Source organism: Vanellus vanellus (genome assembly GCF_965231255.1).
Source record: "Vanellus vanellus genome assembly, chromosome: 1".
Taxonomy (NCBI): domain Eukaryota; kingdom Metazoa; phylum Chordata; class Aves; order Charadriiformes; family Charadriidae; genus Vanellus; species Vanellus vanellus.
This window is the reverse complement of record NC_138905.1, coordinates 211,693,304-211,715,706: the sequence shown is the minus strand read 5'-3', so window position 1 is coordinate 211,715,706 and position 22,403 is coordinate 211,693,304. Positions and strand designations below refer to the sequence as shown.

General features: G+C 40.3%; 1 protein-coding gene across 4 annotated transcripts in view; it reads left to right on the top strand.

Moving 5' to 3' along the window:
- FAT3 (FAT atypical cadherin 3) overlaps positions 1 to 22,403 on the top strand; it is a gene marked incomplete at both ends in the record, with an annotated part of 338,041 nt that overhangs the window by 210,316 nt on the left and 105,322 nt on the right. For 2 of the 4 annotated variants that reach the window (XM_082485357.1, XM_082485355.1), the window contains 3 exons: positions 15,143 to 15,457; positions 17,414 to 17,624; positions 18,057 to 18,125. In XM_082485357.1, coding sequence (XP_082341483.1) covers positions 15,143 to 15,457; positions 17,414 to 17,624; positions 18,057 to 18,125 — 595 coding nt within the window. The remainder of the gene's footprint in view (positions 1 to 15,142; positions 15,458 to 17,413; positions 17,625 to 18,056; positions 18,126 to 22,403) is intronic. The other 2 variants (XM_082485358.1, XM_082485356.1) reach the window with 1 other exon arrangement.

Genomic DNA, 22,403 nt, shown 5'->3' with positions numbered 1-22,403 from the left:
CTAAAGCATCAAGTGCTATGAAATCTGCCCTCAAAAGCAGTAATTTTCTTTTCCCAGCCTAACAAATTTCAGTTGTCAGGGAACAGATTAATCTCCTCATTCTGAAATGTAATATTGCTGTTTGCTAATCTCTCATGATACAGAGACGTTGAAAATGTTATCATAGCAGTTCTAGAGTACATTTTATGTTTTGGCAAAAAAATACTTTCTTTGGCAAGAATATTCTAAATATTCAAAAGACCGGATTAACATGAATAAGGGAGAGCAAAAAAGAATCATTATTTTTTCTCACATTCTCTGGAAAAGTAAAAAATACAAATATTACTAATAGCAATCTGTTAATTTATAGCTTTGGCTTTTCTGAGGACCAGCGTGTTATCTTTAATCAAGATAGCAACAAATAGCTTAATACTTTCTGATACTTTCTGTCATTGCCTCAAATATATTTTGTTTTCCCTGTGGATCTTGTTTCCTTCCACTATCCTTCCAGATAACTCTTAAGGTATTGTATAAATAAAAATGTGTTCTTAACCTTCAAGGCAACACAGCTATTTTAAAGACTTAATTGAATAAAACATGGAGAATTTAAACATGTTTTTATATTGCCACACTTCTTTTCTTTAAAAAAAAAAAAAATCACCACGGTTTTAAAAACACCCAAAAACATTTCTAGGAAGTGATGAGTTTTAAACTACACGTTTTAGCTAAGCAGAGATGTTGCTTTATTATGTGATACATCAAAGTATGCCAAAATGGCATGGCCTCTGTTGACTGAGAGAGATGCAGAAGGCAATGAGGTAAGTGCGTTAGCTTGGTCTCAAAAGACGACCATAATGGATAGCAGAAGGAATACAAATATTAACTGACACGTGTGCCTCTATTGCATATACTCCTTTGTCCTCCCCACCAAAACCTTGTTGTTCAAACGGACCTGCATGAACTCTCTGTGTAGCTTTGGCCATATGTTTGTGGGATTAAATTGAATACTAAAGCCCATTTTTTTCTTTTTCTTTTTTCCATTGGCATTTAACAAGTATATCTACAGTTAAGGATCTTCCACTATTTTTGTTGCAAACCTCTAGATACCGCCTGAGTGCAATCTTAACTGCAGCACCTCAGCCAGGGAACGGCATTTTTAAAAGTAAAATAATATTTGCTTTAAATGTCTTTTCTTCAGGCGTTTAATTCTCATAATATCCGACTCTCAGTGTGAAAGTATCAATTGAAAGCTGTGGCTTTTTTAATAAAAAGAAGTCTGAAGCGTACAGAAGGTTTTGGTTTTCTGCAGCACTGGGAGGGTGCCTGGTGATGGATCACACCGGTGATGGGACGCCCAACTTCCAGCGAGCTGCTGAGCTCCCGAAAGAAATCCTTGCTGCTGCAGCACGGTGCTCAGCGTGAGGCAGTCATTTATCCTGCTTCTTGACAGAGCAAATTACCCTACTCAGAGCTCTGGGCTGTGTTTTCAGTACCTCGTATAGCTCTTGCAGGGCTAATTTGGTGTCCCATCCCTCTCCTCCACTCTGCAGCCTGGACTGAGAGCTACCTCAGGACTTCCTAACTCGAGAACACCCCCACCCTCCCCGGTTTCTCTGGGTGTGCATTACGCTTCACTAGCCCTTGGATGCCTGAACAGTAGTAGCTGAATAAATTATGCATTCGTGCTCGATTTTCGAAAGGTTATTGAGCACACATTCACCAGACTTACATAGCAAAACAGGAATTGCATCTTAAACTTCACTTGATTGACAACCTGCCTTTGCCTCACTGAGCCTGTAAATAAGATTTAGATATTTTGTCAGATCAGTAATCCATGGATTAGACCCGCTCTTAATCCTCCTTTCCTAAAACTGCATGCACTTTTGGAGAACAAACATATTTATATTTTGCAAACGATTTCTCAAAAGAAGCAGCGTCAGCGTGCGTAGACGGTGTCGGCCAGGGCTCTGCAGCGGGAGCGAGCGCCTGTGGTCCTGACTCCAGCATCTAACCACGGGGATCAGCGCATGGGGCTGACATATCTGAGCTCCCTGTGCCAAGGGATCACGCCTCCCGCACTGATCCTGACAGGATGCACTTGTGCTACTCGAGAGCTCCCATAAATCAGGAGCTTTCTCATGGCTATTTCCAACGAAGTACCCGGCCCCTTTAACACCTCCTAAAACAATCTCAAAAGCAAACCAGCCCCTAAAACTTTGATTTTTCAATATCTCTTCTGCTACAGACCAAAGCTACTCATTAGAGGGACTCCTTCTGCTTCCCCCCTTTCTCTCCTTTCACGTAGTGAGGGCTAATTGGAGGCCCATAAAATGAATCCAGGAAAATTCGCCGCCTTCTCCCATATATCAGTCCTGCGCTACCAAATTGGGCATATTGTCTCGTGCGGTGTTTTATTGTCCCCCAGATCACATTATCAGCGGGGCAATCTCACAAAGGTTAATAGCATTACTAGGTTGTCTCTCCATCTGACATTCTTGCTCATCACTCTAAATCCAGTCGTTTTACCAGTGGCGTTAGACATCTCTGCTGAAGTTAATTGGATGCTGCTTGCTGCTGACTTCAGACCCAACTCTATAAATCGTAACTACTTGTAGCTGATTGTCCCTGCTCTTAACTTTCATTTCACAACTGGGAAAAGTACGTGTGGGTTGATATACCTGGCTTTTCAACCACACTCTTTGACATTTGCAATCCAATTATCGGTCACCTTGGCCATTCATTCAGTCCGACTGTCCTCCCGTTGGTATGCCATGTGTCAACACCTACTCCATATACTGCCCTAATGGGAAAATAAACAGTAAATTATGAGCCTGTATAAATCCATTAAAGATTAACTGTGACTTCATAAACCACGGAAGTGAAACTGAAGTGCTTTATGCAGTTGCTGGTATCCCAAGTTGGAAGTGCTGCTCTGTATTTTTAGAAGGTCTCAGCTTACTGAAGTCAGGCAAGATAAGTATCTGTTGAGGGACTTGGTGCCCATACAGTAAGAACGTGAACCTAAGGACTGTGCATGGTGAGGTTGTGATATTACATTCTCGAATAAATGGTTGTCATCAGTAGAAAGCAGTAAATTTCTATTAATCATTTTTGATTAAATATTTCCTTTCCCCAGATGGAAAGTACACTTCCTACACTCTACGTACATTTCACTGACCCTTTGCCCAGCAGTGAATGCCATCCTGTGGCTGCAAAAACCAAATGCATGTCAAAGACTAATTCTGCAGAAGAATCAAAGTGCTAAGAATATTTTAAAAGTTGCGATCTTCTAAAATTGCTCTTGCACTGCAGGAGTAGAATGTCATCTTCTTACTATTCAGACACATAAAGATCCCTTTCCAGGACTCCAGGCACTGTGTAATTAATTAAGTAGTATTAATTGATTAATTAATATTAATAACCTGAACATTTTTTATGTGTTCTGAGAGTTACTCAGGGAAATTAACTTTTCGGGCTAGGATTTTTTTTTTTTTTTTCAATACATTTGGAATGTTAAAACTTTGGGACATTGTTTCCTGTTGCCTCGTTACCCCCAAATGACCTTGTTCCTATATGCACACCTACTTATTTATGTCAGCGGTATGGTCTCTGCACATTCTGAAAATTATTCATACACATCTCTTTTCACAGGATCTCTGCCTGTATGTGTAACAGATTGAACTAACAGGAAAAAAAAAAATGTTAAAGAAAAGAATTGTGTATGAAATTGCTGTTTCTTTAAAGTACACGGGAAAACCCACATTTGCCTGGGTATTAAAGTAAGATTCTTCCCAGTCGGTTACAATGCAAAGTAGTAGTGTGTATATATATATGGTAGCATGTAGCGGTGGTGGTGCCACGGTGGTACACATCTTCTCTACCCTTTAGTTGAAGGCTTACAGCCTTCAGGTACTTGTTATGCAGCCAGAGCCCGGGGCTGAGCAAAAGCTGAATGAGAAATAAAAACTACCAAAATGAGGTTGCTGAGCTCTCGGTGCAACCCCGTTCTCACCAAAGTCAATGGGAAAATTCCCATTGGTTTCCAAGGCGGATTTCACAACTGGCCAGGTCCTTCTCCACCAAGAAGATACCTGTAATTCTTTGGCTGCTCAGACAACGTGAGCTCTGTTCAATGGGGGAGCACTTGTCCTTAGCCTTTCCCTGTGTGTCTCTGGCCGTGCAGCACGTGCGTACCCCGCCGTCCATGGTGTGCGTGGGGATGCTGAGGCTATTCAGGTGTTCGTGGAGGTTTGCAGAGGTTCAACAGAGAGAACTAAAGCGACTATGAGAAAAACAGGGTAAAAGTGAACTCATCCCTAAAGGTACACTTAGCTGTGTCAGTCTTGTCTAGTGAAAAAAAGCAAGGTTTTTACTATGTCCGATGAAACACAGAGTTCTGATGCACCCATAAGGGAAGGGGCTGATGGCGCTCATCCTTTATCACTGGAACAGTTATCTGATTTTCGGTTTCACATCTTTTGTACCGGACATAATACCCGAGCCCGTTTTCCAGGTTCAGTTTTCAAAGCTGGAAAGTGAATGCGGAAAAAATAAGAAGGTATTCCAAGACTATGGGTTTTGCTTCAAAATCAGAATCTGCATTTTTTTCCCTGTGTATAATCCCATGCTGTTTCTCAACCAGCTTGTTGAATTGACCCCGTGTCAGTGTAAACTGGATAGTAGATATTTATAGGACAAGTAGAATCGAAGACAAGTGGAGATTGAGATAATAAGGCTTGTCTGTGTTGCCTATTAGATGAAACTGTGATTAAATACAGCCCAGTTAATGCTTATTATCTGTCTAAAATTAATTTGTCACAGAAAGTTGTGAAGTAGGCATCAAGAAGTCAAGTAGAATTTTTTATTGCTAAAATCAAAGCACTTATTGAGGTGATTTACTTCAACCTGGTCTGACAAAAACAGGATGATACTGTCATTAAAAAAACCTGCCTTGGGAAGAGTCTCAAGAACCAACCTCCGTATTCGTGATTATCTCCTTTACCTTGGTTTTTTTCCCAAACTGATTTTCTGAGCATTTTTATACTACTTTATATGATATTTTAGGATGTAGTCCTCATCTGACTACAAAAATTACTTTATTCAAACATGCATGAGTAATTGCTATCATATTGTCCTCTAAGTTGATTAAAATTTTACTTTGTACCTCATTGCTAACAAAAGAAACTTCTATCAAATGACTTGAATATCACCAAAAAAATCACGTCTTCATTTTTTCCTTTTAGATTAATGAAAATGGTCACAGCAGTCTTCTTGAGTGACTGTTCACTGAAGCCAGATAGATTTCTGAGGCCTAAAATGTGCGGTTTTGCTTTTTTGCAAATTTAGAATATCTGTACATCATTGAAAATTGAGAACAGCCTGTACCCCTTAAAGGTCTGATTTTATATACTTTGTACCTGGCTAAGAAATCAATTTTTTATTAATCAGGTTTTGAACTGGTAAGCTTTATTTTGAACATAAAACTGTAAAAGCTTCGTTTTTCACCCTGAAAAAACCAAATTGCACTTAAATGTCAGAGGCTACTCGTCAGCCTATCAGCTATAAAACTGTCTTTGAAACATTTTATACATATATGTGGATGGAGAGCATTCATTATTTCTTGCATATTGTGGAAAACCAGTGTAAGATGGAAATTGGATATTTTCAGCAATTACTGATGGAACACAGTCTTTTACCTTGAGATCACTGGTTCTGGCTTTGCCTGTGTTGATGTTGATCAAAGGCTTGTTACTAAGTGATGAATTCTACAACAGGGATTTTTTGGGGGGAGGGGGTGTGCGGAGTGTAAGTTACTATCTGTAGTGAAATTCCAGAATTCATCACCAAAATTGTAGTTACAAAAGGCATTTTCCTCCAGTGGCCAAAATGTCTTACGAAATTTTCCCCAGCCTGACCCGGGGAGCTGCCTTGTTTTGCTCTCTCAGTGCCATTACCCATTAACCATCTGCCTTTTGGGGGATTTTGTTTTCTTTCGGCAGTTCATTTTAAACCATGATTATTTTGGTAGCCCTGTTCGTAGCACAGATGCACGAGCAGTTTATCGATGGGTGAAGGTGGCTGCAAACTGATGACAGGGGCAGAACAAATGGCTGGAGGAGGAGCTGGAGATGGGGCTGGATGCATCTTAATCTGCCTTTCTGCCAGAGAGAAGGTGGTGTCATCCTCCATTAGCACAACCAAGTGCTGCTTGTTAGAGCGATTAAAAAAAAAAAAAAAAAAAAAGAGGAAGTGTTATCTTTTGAAAATACTTAGTTCTGCTTCATGTAGCAGTGTAGAATTTGGATGTAGTGCACCTATAAAGTAAATAACTTTAAGGAATTACAGTGTCTATTTTCATCTCATTGGTGGCCAAAGAAATGTATTCCCTCCTAAGTAATAACAATATTGTTTCGAGATTGCCCATCACAGAGCCTCACCTAAGGGTGCTTCATCCAGCATCAGAAGGCGCTGGCTGTCAGCATGACAGAAATCGTTTAGAAGCAAGTTTTAATATTATAGTTTAGGAGAGAAGACGATATTTCCTTTGAAGACTACAAGTTTTGGTTGAAGTGATTACTGTATTGTAACAGAAACCGCCTGCCACAATATTTCTCAGGGCGTGCGGAGCAAGCTCCTTCCTACTATGTCTTGTCTTAGAGTAGGTTCAACAGCACGTACCACGTTAGCGTGAGGCAGAGCTGCTGCCTCATTGCAAAATAGATGGAGGGCTATTGCCACGCAGGAAATCACCTCCGCCGAATTGGAGAGTTTCTGCTAAAAGAGTTGCTGTACCTTAATTTCCCATCAGTTTGAATATCTGGGGACCTATGGTACAAACTGATCCAGCTGCACACCCAAGCAAGGATGGAAAGTATATATCGTTTCTCTGCTTGATTAATTAACTCCGCAGTGACTAGTACTATAGCTTGATTAAATTTTGGCAATATATCAGCATATATTTTTGAGCTCAGCATTTCTGCTGCTAGTTAAAACATAAATTTTTAATATTAGGAAAAGATCTCCAAAGCATGGATAAAACCTTGTCTTTATTAATAACCAGAATGTTTTTCTCACATGATTACACATATTGACTGGTCTGGTATGAAAAAGGAAAGATTGGGGATGTGTAACAATCTTCATAATTTTGAGGAAACTTTGAAGAAGGTGTTTGGTTCCTGCTTATATTGAAGACGACAATCAAGTGACTTTTGTGGATAGAAAATGAAGGGTAATTGAATATTTGAGAGAAGGGCAGTGCAGTGAGCTTAGAAGTTGCTGCACACCTCTTTTGAAGCACAAAAACTGAGACCTTCTGTATTTCCTGAGTGCTGAGATAAGATTCTTGGAGAAAGGCATTATCTATAGAGGTAAATCTGGTATAAGGAAACTTATCAGTATTTGATTACATGTGTTTCTTATCACAAGAAAAGCAGTATTCACAAATGGCTGAAGTAGATATTCAGGTATGAATGGACTTACAGTTGGCATAAAGATTACTACTAACATTAGACTGCATAAATATCTTAATTTGCAAGCTTTATGTTATTTAAAGGTGCTTGAAATGAAATATTCTCAGATTTGACTACTCATTTTCTGTTCACAAAACTCTCTGATTATAATCTTCACTATCAGCAGGAGCTTAACACCTTCTTCAAAGTTTACCATGAAGATCAATACACAACTTTTATCTTCTTTCTCATTTAGAGGCTATGAGGATAGTTATACTTCTGTTTAGTAATAGGTTGTTCCGTATGGTTCTGTATGCCTATAAAAATTATTTTTAAGCAATCTCATAGCAGTCATTATCTTGTTTGTAAGGTGTCAGTCGGAAGGTGGGTCCAGATGTTATCAGAGGACTATTTGGAGTGTATTCTTCCACTTTCCAAATTTTTCTTCATTATATGCTGGGAACAAAGAAAGGAAGTTCTTGATGTACTCAAAAGACCTTTACAGTTGTTATTTGGAGACTGAGGTTGATGTTCCTACTATGTTCGTCTCAAATTTTCCAATCTTGTAGTTACAAACTTTCCAAATTGCTCAGTGTGGGGTATGATACATTCAGTTTCAATCACCATTTCTGATGATGGTGTTATCACCTAGAAGGTCAGGAAAAGTCCTAGCTGAGCATTGCTTTTTCTTACCAGATTATTTCTGCTGAATCATAAGTGATTACACACTACTGGTAGGCAGCAGAGGTGAAGATTTTCTGTATTTAACTCCACCAATGGAAGTAGGAGGCACATTTGGACTTGTGGGAAAGTGATCAGCTTAGAGTCACTTCTGGGCAACGTTTTATCTGTGGTTTGTCAAAAGCAAAATTATATGAGTTTGACATTCCTGAGGACTATAGTTTTCTTTTTACTTAGTGAAAAGAAGGGGAAGATACTTTCTAAGATTACCTAAAGGAGTTCCTTTTAACACAGGACAGGCTGCTCTGTTGTCCTGCGAATTTACTTAATGGAGTAATGGCTGGTTCTGCACTTATCATAGCATGTATTGATTGAAGAACACTATAGATACAGCCTGATGCACTAAGGTTGCCAGCATCTCCAAACTGTCATGAACTTTAAAAGCAATGCCCATGGAAAATTACTCTTTTTCTTTTAGGGAGTTACAGTCAAGAGCTATGCAGGTCCTTCCTTGTATTGCTGCTGAAGCTAAAATACAAGTCTTAAGTTTCTTTCCAGAGTTTATGACTCTTGTTTACTGTTTCAATTTTCAAAAAGCTCATAGATAAAGTATGACACAGAATAAATGTAGTAGTACTAGTATTACTAGTAGTAGTAGTAATAATATTTCTGGACCTTTAAGTCACCCATTCTGATACTTCATTCTGCCAGGTCATTTGGTTACCATCTACTGGTCTTAGTACTGTGAGTCTGACAAAAGTTAAGACTTGAAGCCTTTAAGACTGTCTTTAGTACGTTCTTCTAATATTTAGGTTTGCAGATACTGCAGGGAGCATTTAACTCCAAATGAAAAAACCTTCCTTCCTTCCTTCCTGTCTTTTGGCAATAGAGCATTGAAATTACCTGATGTCATCATTAATTCTCAAATGCTATAACAGACCATTATGCATCATTTTCTAGCTTGAATGTGGCTGGAAGCCATTGACTTTCCTAATCAGCCACCTAGAGTGTTTGTGTCAGTAATAATCTGTATTTAAAATGTACTCTAAATTATTTATTTCTCATAGCTGGCCAGAGTGAATGTATTAATTTTTTAATGATCGAAAACAAGAGTTTCCAGATTAGCACATTGTAAGGGAAATAAGGAAAGATGGATCGTATTGATATGATTGGCACTCTTTCCTACAAGAACTGTTTAAGTAACTTGTCTTTTGGGACGGCACTACATTCTATTATGACAAGTGAAATAAGCAGCTGCCCACTTCTTCTCCATGGTTGCCAAATAAAGGATTAGAACGAGAAGGCATCTAGTTTCCTACAGCTAAGTCGGTGTTTGTCTTGAACTAAAAAAAAAAAAAAACCAACTTATGTACCTTCTTTCTCTCCTATTTTGTATATCTTTGAGCTACGCTGCCTTCACTTTGTAGCAATAATCCGACATGCAGTTCAGTAATATCATGCATTTCAGAAAAATATTTCCTTGTAAGAATTTAGCCGTGAATTTAGTCTCTCTCTGAAGTAGGCAGAGATAGTAATTCAGTGTATTTGACTTTAAAGTTCCATTCATCCCTCAACGAGCTCTCCTTTATAATCTTTTATTTCTCTTACTTGGGCAGAATTCCAGAGACTCTTACAATAGGTATTGCAGCTCGTTTGCGCATTGGCAGAAGAAACAAACCCATTAGTCACTAACAGCAGGGGTATGCCTCAGCTCTCAGGCTCCCTTTGATCATTTTTATGTCTCCAGTAACTCAAGCAGGTTCTCTTTTCTAAAGTTTTCTGAAGCAAAATTGGCATTTTTGGTTGGGGGAAGGGAGAGACTTTTACCTGCAAACTTTATTACGCACACTCCTCCGATGAGAGGCAGGCATCTCCGCTCGCTCTTTTTGCATTAAGCAGTGATCACAGGGACGAAAATAAACAAGCAAATATGTCATCTTCAGCATTTTGCAATGCTAATGGCAGTAATGTGGCAGTTCCTCTTAACTTAAAAATCGGGTAGGCTGAGTACTTCCTCCTGCCAAGGAATGATGTGGAAGAAGATTCTTGTTCTTCTTGAGGCTTGATAACTCACATTAAACACCTGCTGATTGTCTTGTTATACTTGTTGAAGTAAGATCCCTGCTAGCTACTCTCTCCAGCTGAGTTAATAATTATCTTGGAAGTCATGAGCTTTTGTTAATGAGACTCAATATTGTACTTTTAATTCAGGAGGGTGGTCCTCACAGTTACATTCGTATTCTGAAAAAAATTCAAGAGCTTAAACCTCCTTCAGTTAAGTGTCACAGTCCAATTCGTAGTGACTATCTCAAGGCAAAATGATTTTTGTCACCAGCATTGAAGTCTGCGAGACTGACGCTGTGTTATAGCCAATACTTTCGCAGTAGACGCCTCCTCCATGCCTTCTCCATGCTCATAAAAAGAAGAAATTTTCATATCTAACATTGCCGCTGCGGTATGTTAACAGTTAGTGCTGACCTTCGTTTTCACTGAGAAGGTCCACTGCTATGGAAATCTCTGTAGTTGATCTGTGGACTTGAACACAAACATGAATATTAAAGACTGTCTCAGACCTGTACAAAAGGCAGCGTTAATGTCTACAGACCAAACCTACTGAAGTAGATCCTGCAGAAGAAATGGAAATTGCCTTAGTTTAATTTTGAAAGTTCTGTTATTATACTAAATTTGTCATACTCTGCAGAAGGATATATTTTGGGTTTTCTCCAAAAATACATGTCTGATATAAGTAGAAGGAATTTCAGGAGGTCTTGTCCTGGTCCATAGCTGAAAGAAGCATCGTAAGTGATGTGTGAATGTTGTTACTCTAGCAAAGAAATTTCCAGGTATCCAATACCTATATATGTATTGGCTGACACGGTTCAGTAAAGTCATAAACATTAAAGCCAATGGGTAAATGCAATTTCCTGACAGACAGTGCTCATTTTATGAAGAAAACTGTGGTGGAACTGTCTATATATTGTGGGAAAACAGCAGAGATGCTTAGGATTTCATCATGAAAGTGGTATATGAAGTTCATATTATTCTTGCTGTCTGATGCCATCAGACCCCATTAAACATATCATCACATTCCTTTTACGATATTCCACCCTTGGTGAATGGACCAACTCTTTGAATGGTTGATCAGAGTCAGAATACAGATGCTTTCGTGGCCATATCCCAGCTTTGGGAGGTCGTATCCTCTGTTTAGGCTGTGTTGACACAGCATGAACAGCAATATCTGGCTATGGGACAGAAGAGTAGCTGGCTGTCCCATCTCAGGTTGCATCTGGGCAAGAAGCAGCATGTTTGCAGCCATCGATGTCTGGATACCAGACTCAGCACAAAGACTGGAGAAGGCGTTCAGTGTTTAGGAAAGCACATGCTGACCAAGCAGCCGTTCCTCATCTCCTCTGGGAAAGCTTTAATTCTGGTCCTCACCATTTCTCTATCATGATTACTGTGAGATTCACTTCTTGGTGGGTTTTTGATGTCATATCTTGACAAGCACCTGTTGAGGCTGTCTTCATTGTCATTCATCTATATCACCTTTCTTCTCTGTTTTTTGTTTGTTTGTTTGTTTGTTTTTTCCCCACCATGCCGTCTGCAGGTTTATAAACAAAAGGACCTCACTGGTCCTGAATTACATCTTCTCTCCTGGCAAGCTCTCCTGCGCCTTGCACATCTGCCTTTCACATTTCCAGAGATACCAGCTGTGAATTAGCTTTTGTATCTTTGTCCTGCAAACATCCCAACATCCCTCCCCTCCCCGGTTACTTTTCACTGTAATTTCCAGCTGTTTAAGGATTTTGCTGAGAGCTGTGGTAATGTTTGAATCAAAATTGCGTTGGTTAGAGGGGCCCCTAAGGGCTGGTGTGATACGATGTCCTGATGGAAACCTTATTTGCAGAGCAGTGTGGTGAACGACCTCTCCGGTCCTCCCCGTTGCCTTGTGTTTTGGGTCTCCACTGTGCTGCGCCGTCTGGGAACGATTTTGAACTGGCTGCAATTTGGGTTTTTTTTTTGTTTTAGTGTGTTGGTGTGTGTTTTCTTCTGTAGGAGCAGAGGAAATTTCTCTGCACCTCTTTTACCCTATTTATAGCTGGAAGCTGAAAAGCCGGGCTGGGGTCAGGCTGATGGAGCAGCAAAGAGGGGTCAGCTGGGGCGCGGATTTACAGTTAGGGAAATAATCACATCGCTGGTGCGAGGGCGGCTTAATTAATTAATTTACATGCCTGCAAAGAGAGAGCTTTAACTCACACTTCAGCTCCCGTGTCTGGCACTCAGAGCTTTTCGAGCGGAGCCGGAGCCTGTCACTTTGAAAAGTTTTGAGTGTCACCCAGAGAAAAAGGCTTCGCTGGTACATAACATTTTCCTCTCTGGGGACCTGAAGTTTTAGACAGGGTAGAATTGACTAACTTCAGGCCTTCTATGTTAATTTCTGTTAATTAGCTGACATTTTGTGTTATAGCCATTACTATTTCCAATTAGCTGTCAGCGAATATTTTCAGTGCAACTTTGCTGTTGTGGAACGGATTTCCCACAAGGTTGGGCTTGCAAAACCAAACAAACGCATGCACGCACGTATTTACTGCCGCAGCACCGCGTTAGTCGGCATTCCGGCAGTGACCGACCAAACCGTGAGGCTGTGTCTTGGTAAGACAGGAGGACGGCTTCGCTTCTTGAGCAGTCTCTTGGCTTAAGTAGGTTTTGCGTCATAGTCGCTTGACTGTTTATACCACCGTGGTTTTCAGAGTTTTTATTATTGTTTTTATTTGTAAAGTTTTTCTCCACCCCACCCCCAATTTTTGTGTAGGTCACTGCTCGAAGCTTGAGGGAAGTGTCTTTTGGGTTTTTTTAAAAGTTGAGTCGTGTTCTGTTCGGAATACAAGAGTTTCCTGAATCTTGCAGGTATTTTCTATACATTAAGAATATTGCCCCTCAAAAACGCATTTTGTTGGTGTTTTTGACCTGCATTTAAATAAATGTGTCTCCCTTTGTTTCTGCGCACCACAGCCCGTACTGCCTGGCATCGTTGATCGTTTTATCTGTGGAGTCAGCAGAAATCCTGAAGAAGGATTTTCTTTGTTAACTTGTGCTCTTGCTGAGAACTTGGCTAGCTGCACTGGAGGAGGACAGAAATAGAGGGGATAGGCCTCTAAGTGGGGCAAAAGTTATTTATGGCTGCAAGTCTGTAATAGGAGAATTGGCAGAATTGGCTTTTTGTTTGCTGCAGAAGCTCAGAAGTTCTTCTCCTGGAGCGGTGGAGTGGAGAGGCTGAGGTCCCCGGTGGTGTCGCTCTCACCGAGTGGAAAGGCAGATTCGCAGCCATGTGTGCAGCCTTCCGCCGTAATAAATGCTATTTTGGAAAGTGTAGCGAGTGGGAACTGGATGGCTGAGTACACCGGTAATGAGCTGCGGGTCCTCTCCCCGCTCCCCCTCGCCCATGACTGACAGATGGCGCGGTGGTGGCTTTGCAGGGTGGGGACGGTCCCCGTCCAGCTCTCGGCAGTTGTCTCCGTCATGAGGTGGCGATCCCAACAAGTGCTAATTGCCAGCCCTGGTGACAGTCTTAGGGGAGAGGGGCCTGAGGCTGATACGTGCCATTGAGAGGACAGGCTTCACTCTCCAAATGACTTATGGGCAGATTTGGGGGATTTTACATTATATGTATGTTTACTATATATTACCATAGCATTTATTTTTCTGTAAATAAGGGGTTTCAGTCACTAAGGCTGTCAGTCTGTTCCCTTTCACTGTATCCTTTTTCAAAAGTATAGTTAAATATGGGAAATAGAAAAAGTCTTTTACCTTTCTCATAGAAAATGAGGTTTTTCTGCTGCTCTCAGTATTAAACCCAAGTTTAGACTTCTTGTCGCGAGGAGGGGACAACGGCAAGGGACATTGTTCCAGAAGATGTTGCTTTGCCTAAGGATTGGACATCAGGACTACATGATTTGTAAGGGGACACAGAAACGTTTAAGGAAAAATAAAGCCTTGGGGAGTTAACCAGCAAAGCAGTCGATGTGCAGCGATCAGTACGAGCAGGGAAGGGGATGTAATATCTTGGCTCACTATCATCAAAAATTGCTACTGTGGGAATTGGCATGTTAGCATATGTAGCTGAAAGTGAAATTTGAACTTCTTTCACGCAAACAGAAATAACTTTCTGCCTTATTTCTTCCTCTTTAAAAAATGCAATCGAAATATTGAGGGAGACGAATGAAACATATTGATTGCATTTTGAAGGCATATTATTAAATCTCTTCAGTGCTTGCTGATCTTGGATCGTTTCATTTTCACAGTGTTTCAGACTGAAAATTATTAGTAATTCTGTTTAAGTTGCAGCTAAATTACTAATTAACTTTTGTCTCAAAGATTTTATTTCTTACGTGTTTCTGGCAGCACAGTGCGCTCTTTACACAATGCAGCAGAATTTTTTTGCTACCTGTCTCTCTGTGCCCCTCACAATCACATAAAGCAGTTTTGGAATTAATGAGCTGTCACATCTCAGGTAATGAATGAAAAGAACTGACAGAAATCCTTTTGTTGTTTCAGAAATTCCAAGTAATTAATGGGAAAAAAGTGACAGAGATTATTTTAGGATTTAAGAAGAAATGCATCTTTCAAATTCATTGTGTGACTGAAGAAACTTTAAAATGCGTTTGCAAAAAAAGCAGGAATCCTGCTTAATGGGTTAATTCCAGTTCTCTCTTCTGAGATAAACTTGCAAAATTTGAGATAAAAGGATTTTATATTTTGAGAAATAGGTTCCTAGCCAGCAGGTTCCCCTTTCCAGGGTCATTCAAAATTAACAAATCTTCCCGATCCCTTTATTTGCCATTGTGGGCATATGTGAGTGAGGCACTGAGCACGTTTATAGCGAGCACGTCTTGTGTACACAGAAGACTTTGTGAACTGGAGGATGGGTTTGAGGAGGAAGGCATTTTTCCTTCTGGTTTATGGGGTTTTTTTGCAATTTATGAAGTCCCACTGTACCTATCCAGAATAATGCCTCTACTGCTGTTGTTTTTCAGGTAACCGTCTCAGATGGGGGCACATCTCCCAAGCAGTCCTCCGTATGGGTGGTGGTCCAGGTTCTGGATGAGAATGATAACAAACCTCAGTTTCCGGAGAAAGTCTATCAGATCAAGCTGCCAGAGAGGGACCGTAAGAAAAGAGGGGAGCCAATCTACAGAGCTTTTGCTTTTGACAAAGATGAAGGCCCTAATGCAGAAATCTCGTACAGCATTGTGGATGGAAATGACGATGGGAAATTTTTTATTGATCCCAAAACAGGGATGGTGTCTTCCAGAAAGCAGTTCACAGCAGGGAGTTATGACATCTTAACAGTAAGTGCTCTTCCATCGACATACAAACCCATGATTTGACTCACTTTTTTTAGAAATGGGCCCTCTTGTATAAAGAGTGATATATGGCTGTCTTTATTTTATGACCTATATGTAAGATCTGACTCTCTTAAGAAATCTGGTATTCACATACAACTACTGCCAAAAAATCGAGTCTGACAGAGCGTTCATGCTATTGCATGTAGCGAGCTATTCTCAGACTGTTGCAAATTGTTGGCGTAAGTCGTTCCCTTGAACACACAGCAATAAAGACGAAGGGCTTGTCTGCTGACAAAGTTGTATGGTGTTGAAGCAGGCAGATACAGCTACGAAGCTACGAATGGTTATTCACCTTTGGTGAATAACTTGCTTGCCCTCATGGAAAGGCCTTTATACTGTTCAAGTTAGGTGGCTTCAGGGGGGAGGTGTACTGGGTACAGTATATTGTAGTACCCTTCTCACCACGTTGAAGAGTGTAAGAATGGCAGCAATTTCGGTTAAAAGAAATCTCAGTAAAAATATCTCTGCCAGAACTCAAACCGTATAAACAAGGTCAAAAAAAGAAAGAATACAAGATGGTGGTGTTGATAAAAAGCAATATAAGGTTTGAACGTGCACTCTTCATCTGCAGCAGTAAGCCAACAAGTTGTGGTTAAGTTGACCAAAATGTAGGAGACGCTAGAAGAGAGTCTGGGCCGTAGTAAAGGAAACTATGTCACTTACAGTAATGGGTTACTGTTGGGATACCTTCACAGAGTTGCAAACTGTGACAGGAAAATGAATAAATGTCAAAATATGGAGAAATACCTAGTAACCAGAGAACAGGCCTCTGTGGGTGAATGAGTGCCTTTCCCTTCGCAGAGCTGGAAGTGGCATCTGGGATCTGGCCCTTATTATAATGCAGCAGCTGAAGGTTTTCTACCTTGAAACTGCTGATCACACCCTCAGCATCTTTTCACTAAGGGTCTGCCCACCTTGAACGGAGCAAGGTGACAAGTCTTAGTACCAAACCCACTTAACACATTTCCAGAGAAAGAAATAGGGTATGTTATTTCAGGAAAATATTTCTCATTTTTAACAGCCGTAGTAGCAGCACATGTACAGCGGTCCTATATAGCCAGAAACATATCCTTTAGTTTTAAAAGAAAAACCCTTTGATTGACATTGATGCTATTCACCAAAGCACCCATTTGGTAACCTACATTCTCCCTTTCCTTAAGCCCTTAAATTTCCTTAAGTTTGTTGCTGCTCATCTTGTCTTTGCTGTGCTAAAACCCTAAAGCGTGCCAGGCAAATACCAAGTCTACCCATCCCTCCAGAGGACATTATAATAAAAAGAATTAGCACCAAGCTGGGCAACTCTTAATGAACATGACTGAGAGGAGAAAGCAAGGAAAATAGATACGGCAAAATTTTAAATGATATTTGTTTTGGAAAACGAGGGAAATGATCTGAAACTTATTTAAGTCAATTAAAGATCCTGAAGAAAGCAATGTAAGGAATATCAATCTTATCTGCAATACAGATGCCATTTAAAAGCAATCAGACATGGTCTGGGTGAGAACGTTTCACAAGCGCACAACGTCCCACAGGGTCATTATAAAGCTCCCAGCTTTGCTGCAAGAGGGAACTGGGTGGAAGATGAAGTGGGAGAGGGAAGCTGGTTCTGGAGAGGAGGATCTGCGTGAGGAGCACTTGAATCGCATCTCCAGGAGCCCTCGCACCAGCATTTCTAAACCAAAAACGTTTCAGTGTGAAATCAGTCTTCTCAGTAAAACATCAAAGTGTAATGCAAAAACGTGAGAATTGAGAAGGAAGAACTTAGGTCTTTTTAATGGGATTTTATGTAGAGGGTTATAAAGGCCATTTTCCAAGCAGTCATCGTCACGCGATGGAACTAGGTCTGAACTGCCAAGCTGGGATGCTCAGTCTAAGTCCTCTTTTCTTTGTATCTGCCAGATAAAAGCAGTGGACAATGGCCGGCCCCAAAAATCGTCAACTGCACGCCTCCATATTGAGTGGATAAAAAAGCCTGCGCCCTCGCCCATGCCCCTGACTTTCGATGAACCCTTTTACAACTTCACCGTCATGGAAAGCGACAAAGTGACGGAAATTGTTGGGGTGGTGTCTGTGCAGCCATCTAACATTCCTCTCTGGTTTGACATTGTCGGTAAGTTGGGAGCCAGTGGTGAGAGGAGGACGCTGCAGAAGCAAAGCGTATGGATGTGTGGTTTGGAGAGCAAAAAAAAACTAACCGTGAACCGTCCCCGCCCCCCGCAAATTAAACCCACTTTCGTAATGCTGAAATGAAAATGTTATTTCAATATAGCGATAACAATAATAATAATATTCCTGCTTTTGTTATGACTCCTTAGCTAAGCTGAAAAAAAGCGCTGTATGGCTGAATTGTTTTTTTTCATACTATGTTATTTACTGCAATCTTAATGTTGTCTGTCATTTAAATTCTATTGTCATACTTTGCTAATCTCATTTCTAAATGTATTTATGGTACTTAGACTTGCTGTCCCTCATTTCTCTCTTTCTTCACCTTTTTTTCTGCATTCTGTTCTTTTTTTTCTGCTTCCGACTGCCCTGCTTCAAGGTGGCAAGCATGCTCGAGAGATGTTCTATATTCTACAGACAGCTTGTGGGCAGAACTGTTCAACAGAAGGTACCCTTAGTGCAAACACATTTGCTAAAATACAACTATCCAGGCTGCCTTTTATTTTTGCAAGTTTTTTGAGACAATTTATATTACATCTTTCATAAGTGCCTGTGACAGGATGCGATGCGACACATGGATGTGCTGCGTTTCTTTCTATGACAGCTTTTACCGTATTTGTGTCCAATTATTATCATTTTATTCACGGATTTTCCGCAGTTTATCACAAATAATTAATTCAAACTTTTCACAGTCCAGTGCCATCCATTTAACTGTGAAACAGAATGGGATGCATCAACATATGGGTTACAAATGGAGCCACCAAAAGTTTGTCTTGAATGCAAGCTGAAAAAGAGAAACGCGTTTTGATGTGAGATTTCAACCACAAAATTGCCTTACATAAAATTGGTTATAAAAATAAGGAGGGAGAAATATCCTTAGCAAAGAGGAGGAGAAGCCATAGAAGTAATGGTCTTAAAGTCGCAGGGTGATGCAATTAAGGGTGTAGGTGCCAAAAAGATAGGGAGTGGAAGGTCTCACTTGGTTGAAGTGGAGAAACAGGAATCAATGTTCCGAAGCATTTTTTTTTTTCTTTGGTTCTGCTGCTGACTCGGTTATGTTATTTAAAATAACTCATTTAGCATCTCCAAAATGGGACTTTTCCCAGCAGCACAACGACCCTGCAAAGTTATTGTGCTACTTAATATTTGCAGTTGCTTGTACGTAATGTGTGTATACCTTTGGACGTAAAACACCGTGTCTGCACAAAGTGGTGTTATTTAAATGAAGGGATATAAAGCAAATACTATATGAAAGATTAGAGAAACAAAAAGCCTTTGCCACAGACTTAGTGGAAAGGGTGCATCAGCAGTCCTCATTTGCAGGGATTGAGCCTGGCGCTCATTTCAGCATAGCTGTTTGCGGATGGGTTTAGCCAACAGGAAGGAGAAGGACCACAAGAGAAAGGGGCTGTCAGAGTCATTTTCATCCACCTTTTATTGCCAATTTGTGCAGATGAAAGACAGAAGCAGCAACATTTCCACTTTGAATTTGTAGCACAGTTTCTGATGTGCCAACTGCATTAAATTTAAACCCAAAGCTATTATCATGTTCTAGGGTTCCTGCTAGCCCCTGGGGAAGGGCAGCATATGTTTCCTATGATATTTTTCCCATCCCCTTGGCTGTTTCAGTATGCTACATGCAATTTATTAGCTAATGTTTACACTCCCTTTCTCCTCGCCGCTGACCCTAACTTTCCTCCCAGGAGAAATCCATCTTCATTGATGTTATTGACATTGTTTCCCATTTGAACCTTTTGCTGGACTCCTCTGCCTTTCACAGACTTTTGGTCCTTTCCTTGGCGAATTCACCGGTCCTCATTAAAATGCTGCCTGTGTTAAGAACTGAGAGAAGCCCCTGCTCATCCGCTGCATTCTTTCACATTGTTAGTGTCACGTGCAATCTAGCAACACCTTATAATAATATTTCAGTTTTTGCCTACCCAACAGAGACGATGGGGAGAGCACTATGAAATTTAAGCCTTTAATTTGTCATTTAATTTGACCTTTATGGCTACAATAATTCAAATGGTTTAGAAGAAGATTTTTGCTATTTAAACAACCCTAATGGTTTCCCTATAGGCTGCAGCTCCTGATGCTGCAAGATGCTGAATCAGTGGAGGGGGGTCAGGGAGAGAAAGCTTCCCTGGACTTAATGAGAAGTCGGTGACCCTGACCATCCAGCTCGGTACTGTTGCCATATGAATGTTGTCATTAAATATTACTGCCGTAATAAATAATAGCACTGGCAGCAGCACCCATTTTTGCAGTAGGACTAGCCAACAATCCTGGGCATGCAGAAGACCCTGTTGTTCCAGATGCTCTGCATACAAGGCACGAAGACAAAACCCACCCCAAGAGGTTTACAAACAGAGCACTGTATATTTAGATTATCTTCACTGCCTTTAGTCAGTGTCAGTATCAAAACCACTTTTTCTTCTTGATCCTCAATATCATCACGTAGAAAAAAAGATGTTGATACTTTCCTTGTGGGGGAACATTGAGGTCTAGTGCTGAAAAGCGCAATGAAAGGCATGGGGTATTAGTAGAAGGTAGTTGTCGTGTATGCAAAGCTATATGGGACTACTGATGCAAGAAATGGTTTCTGTGCTGCGATAAAACCGAGACCTGATCCTGCTCCATCTGGTATTTTGTGATTTTGGACCTCCGTGCACAGTTCACAGTAATGTCAACAAAAGCCCTGAAGGCTTATGTAGAGGAATGGTTTAATATAGAGTTTGCAGCTTGACCTTTATGTTTATGACCTTTTCAAACTAAATGGGCATTGGAATTCCAGAGGACCTCTTTTTTAATGCATTACATGCACTTTCTCCCAGCTAGAAAAAAAGGATGGGGGGCGGATGAAGTTTGGCTATGTAGTATTCTGTCTGCCTGACTTCAGCATCTGATTTGCACCTTAATTATGCACTTTAAAAAACTGTTTAAGTTCCTGAGTTAATCAGCTTCAAGAGAGGAAGGTGCCTTGCAGGCAGGGAGATCATCTTCCCTCCATGGACTGGAAGGAACAGGATGCTTGCCTGGCTTTTTGTTCGTTTGTTTAATTGGGAATGGTTGAGATGTCATATCTGGTTTCTGTTTTCAGACTGCATTCAACGCCATTCTCAGTTCATGCAGATCCCACAACATGAAAGACGTGAACGTAGGTTGTTTCAGTTCTCTTAAATTTATTCAGTCATTTATGAGAAAATAATTTTCAATGGTGTCATGGTTTAGGCTCCAAAATAAGTCAGAGATCTTTATTTTTTTTCCAGATAAATTGAGCCCTCTCTGTCTCTTCCTTTGTTAGTGGTGGGAATGGTGTGATGACACTTTGACACTGGAGCTAAGCTGCATGGTGCTGTTTTTTGCTTAAGTAGCATGTTGCACAACATCTCTGATTCTCCAAACAGGCCTCTCTCTATCTTCCCTTCTTCCCCCAGCCCATGCCTTTACAAGAGCAGCCAAACTTTAAAAGCACATGAGAACTTTTTATCAAGGGTGCTTAAATGGCAATAATTTTAATATCTATTAATTTTATTTAATTGTCCATTTAATTCAGTGCTGCAAATTTTCATTAATGTGAAAAACATGTAGCTCCCTCGCCTCCTTTGAATTATCTTCACGGAGAACTATCTAAAATACCTTTCTGATTTCTTTTCTGCTTCTTATGCCCTTACCTTCAGCTTCTTAGCAGCAAACCCAAGGCTTTAACTCTCCTTACAATAGTTTTATCTGAAAATTCAGTCTGCATTATTTTCTTCTTCTTAGCATGATACAGTACATAAAATAATAAATATTTGCATGTTATATCAGCAATATTTATTGTTATGATTAACATAATGTTAAGTCTGTAGTTGAATTTGTATTTCTTGAGGCAGTCGCTAGATTTATCTCATCTTTTTTGCAAACAGAAAAATTAGAAATTTTGCCTTTGCTTCTTTTCCTGAAAATCCTAGAGGCGCTTTAGACTCACTTTTGAGTTTCAGGGTGAATTAGTTTTCTGTATTTCCTCTGATTCTCTGCTCTGAGCAATGTGTGAATTGTAGCAATTGGCCCAATTTATCATCACCGTCCTTGGTCATGTTAGTTTACGTTGGGACAAGACAAGTTTAGAATCTTCTCTGACTTGAGAAAATGTGGTTTAGAGGACTATTCTCTAAATTAGATCGTCTCCTGTATTTCTTTTCTTCTCCACTCGTCCATCACGGCATGGCAGGCCAAAGGAGACTTGTGTGAGGATCTCAGTATATCCTGCCTTTACTAAGTTTGAACATGGAGCATCTATGCTCTTTGCTATCTACCAGTAAAGACGCTTGCCAGGTTTTAGCTGTATTTGATTTGGGGATGTCCTCTAGAGTTCAATGATGTGATCCATCTTTGCTTCTAAGTCTGATTCTCCACAGTCATCAGATGTTCCTGAGGTGTTTATTCAATCCCACTCGTCTGGATCATTCAACTGGAAAAGAGGGAAAAAGGGCCTCACATGGCCTACAAGTCCTCCAGATTTGCTTACATGTTTTCTTAGAGGAGAAAATTATTTCTAACAGCAACATAATCCCATCTTAAACTGCGTATCAGCAGCTGATAGGAATATAGGGAAGTTCGACATCTTCCAAAAAAGGAATGCCATCTAGGAAAAGAACTACAAAAAGCCTTCATTGCTTGCAGCAAGTGCAATAATCATATTACAAGCAGAATATGTTTTAAAATAAAAACAAACAACCAAACC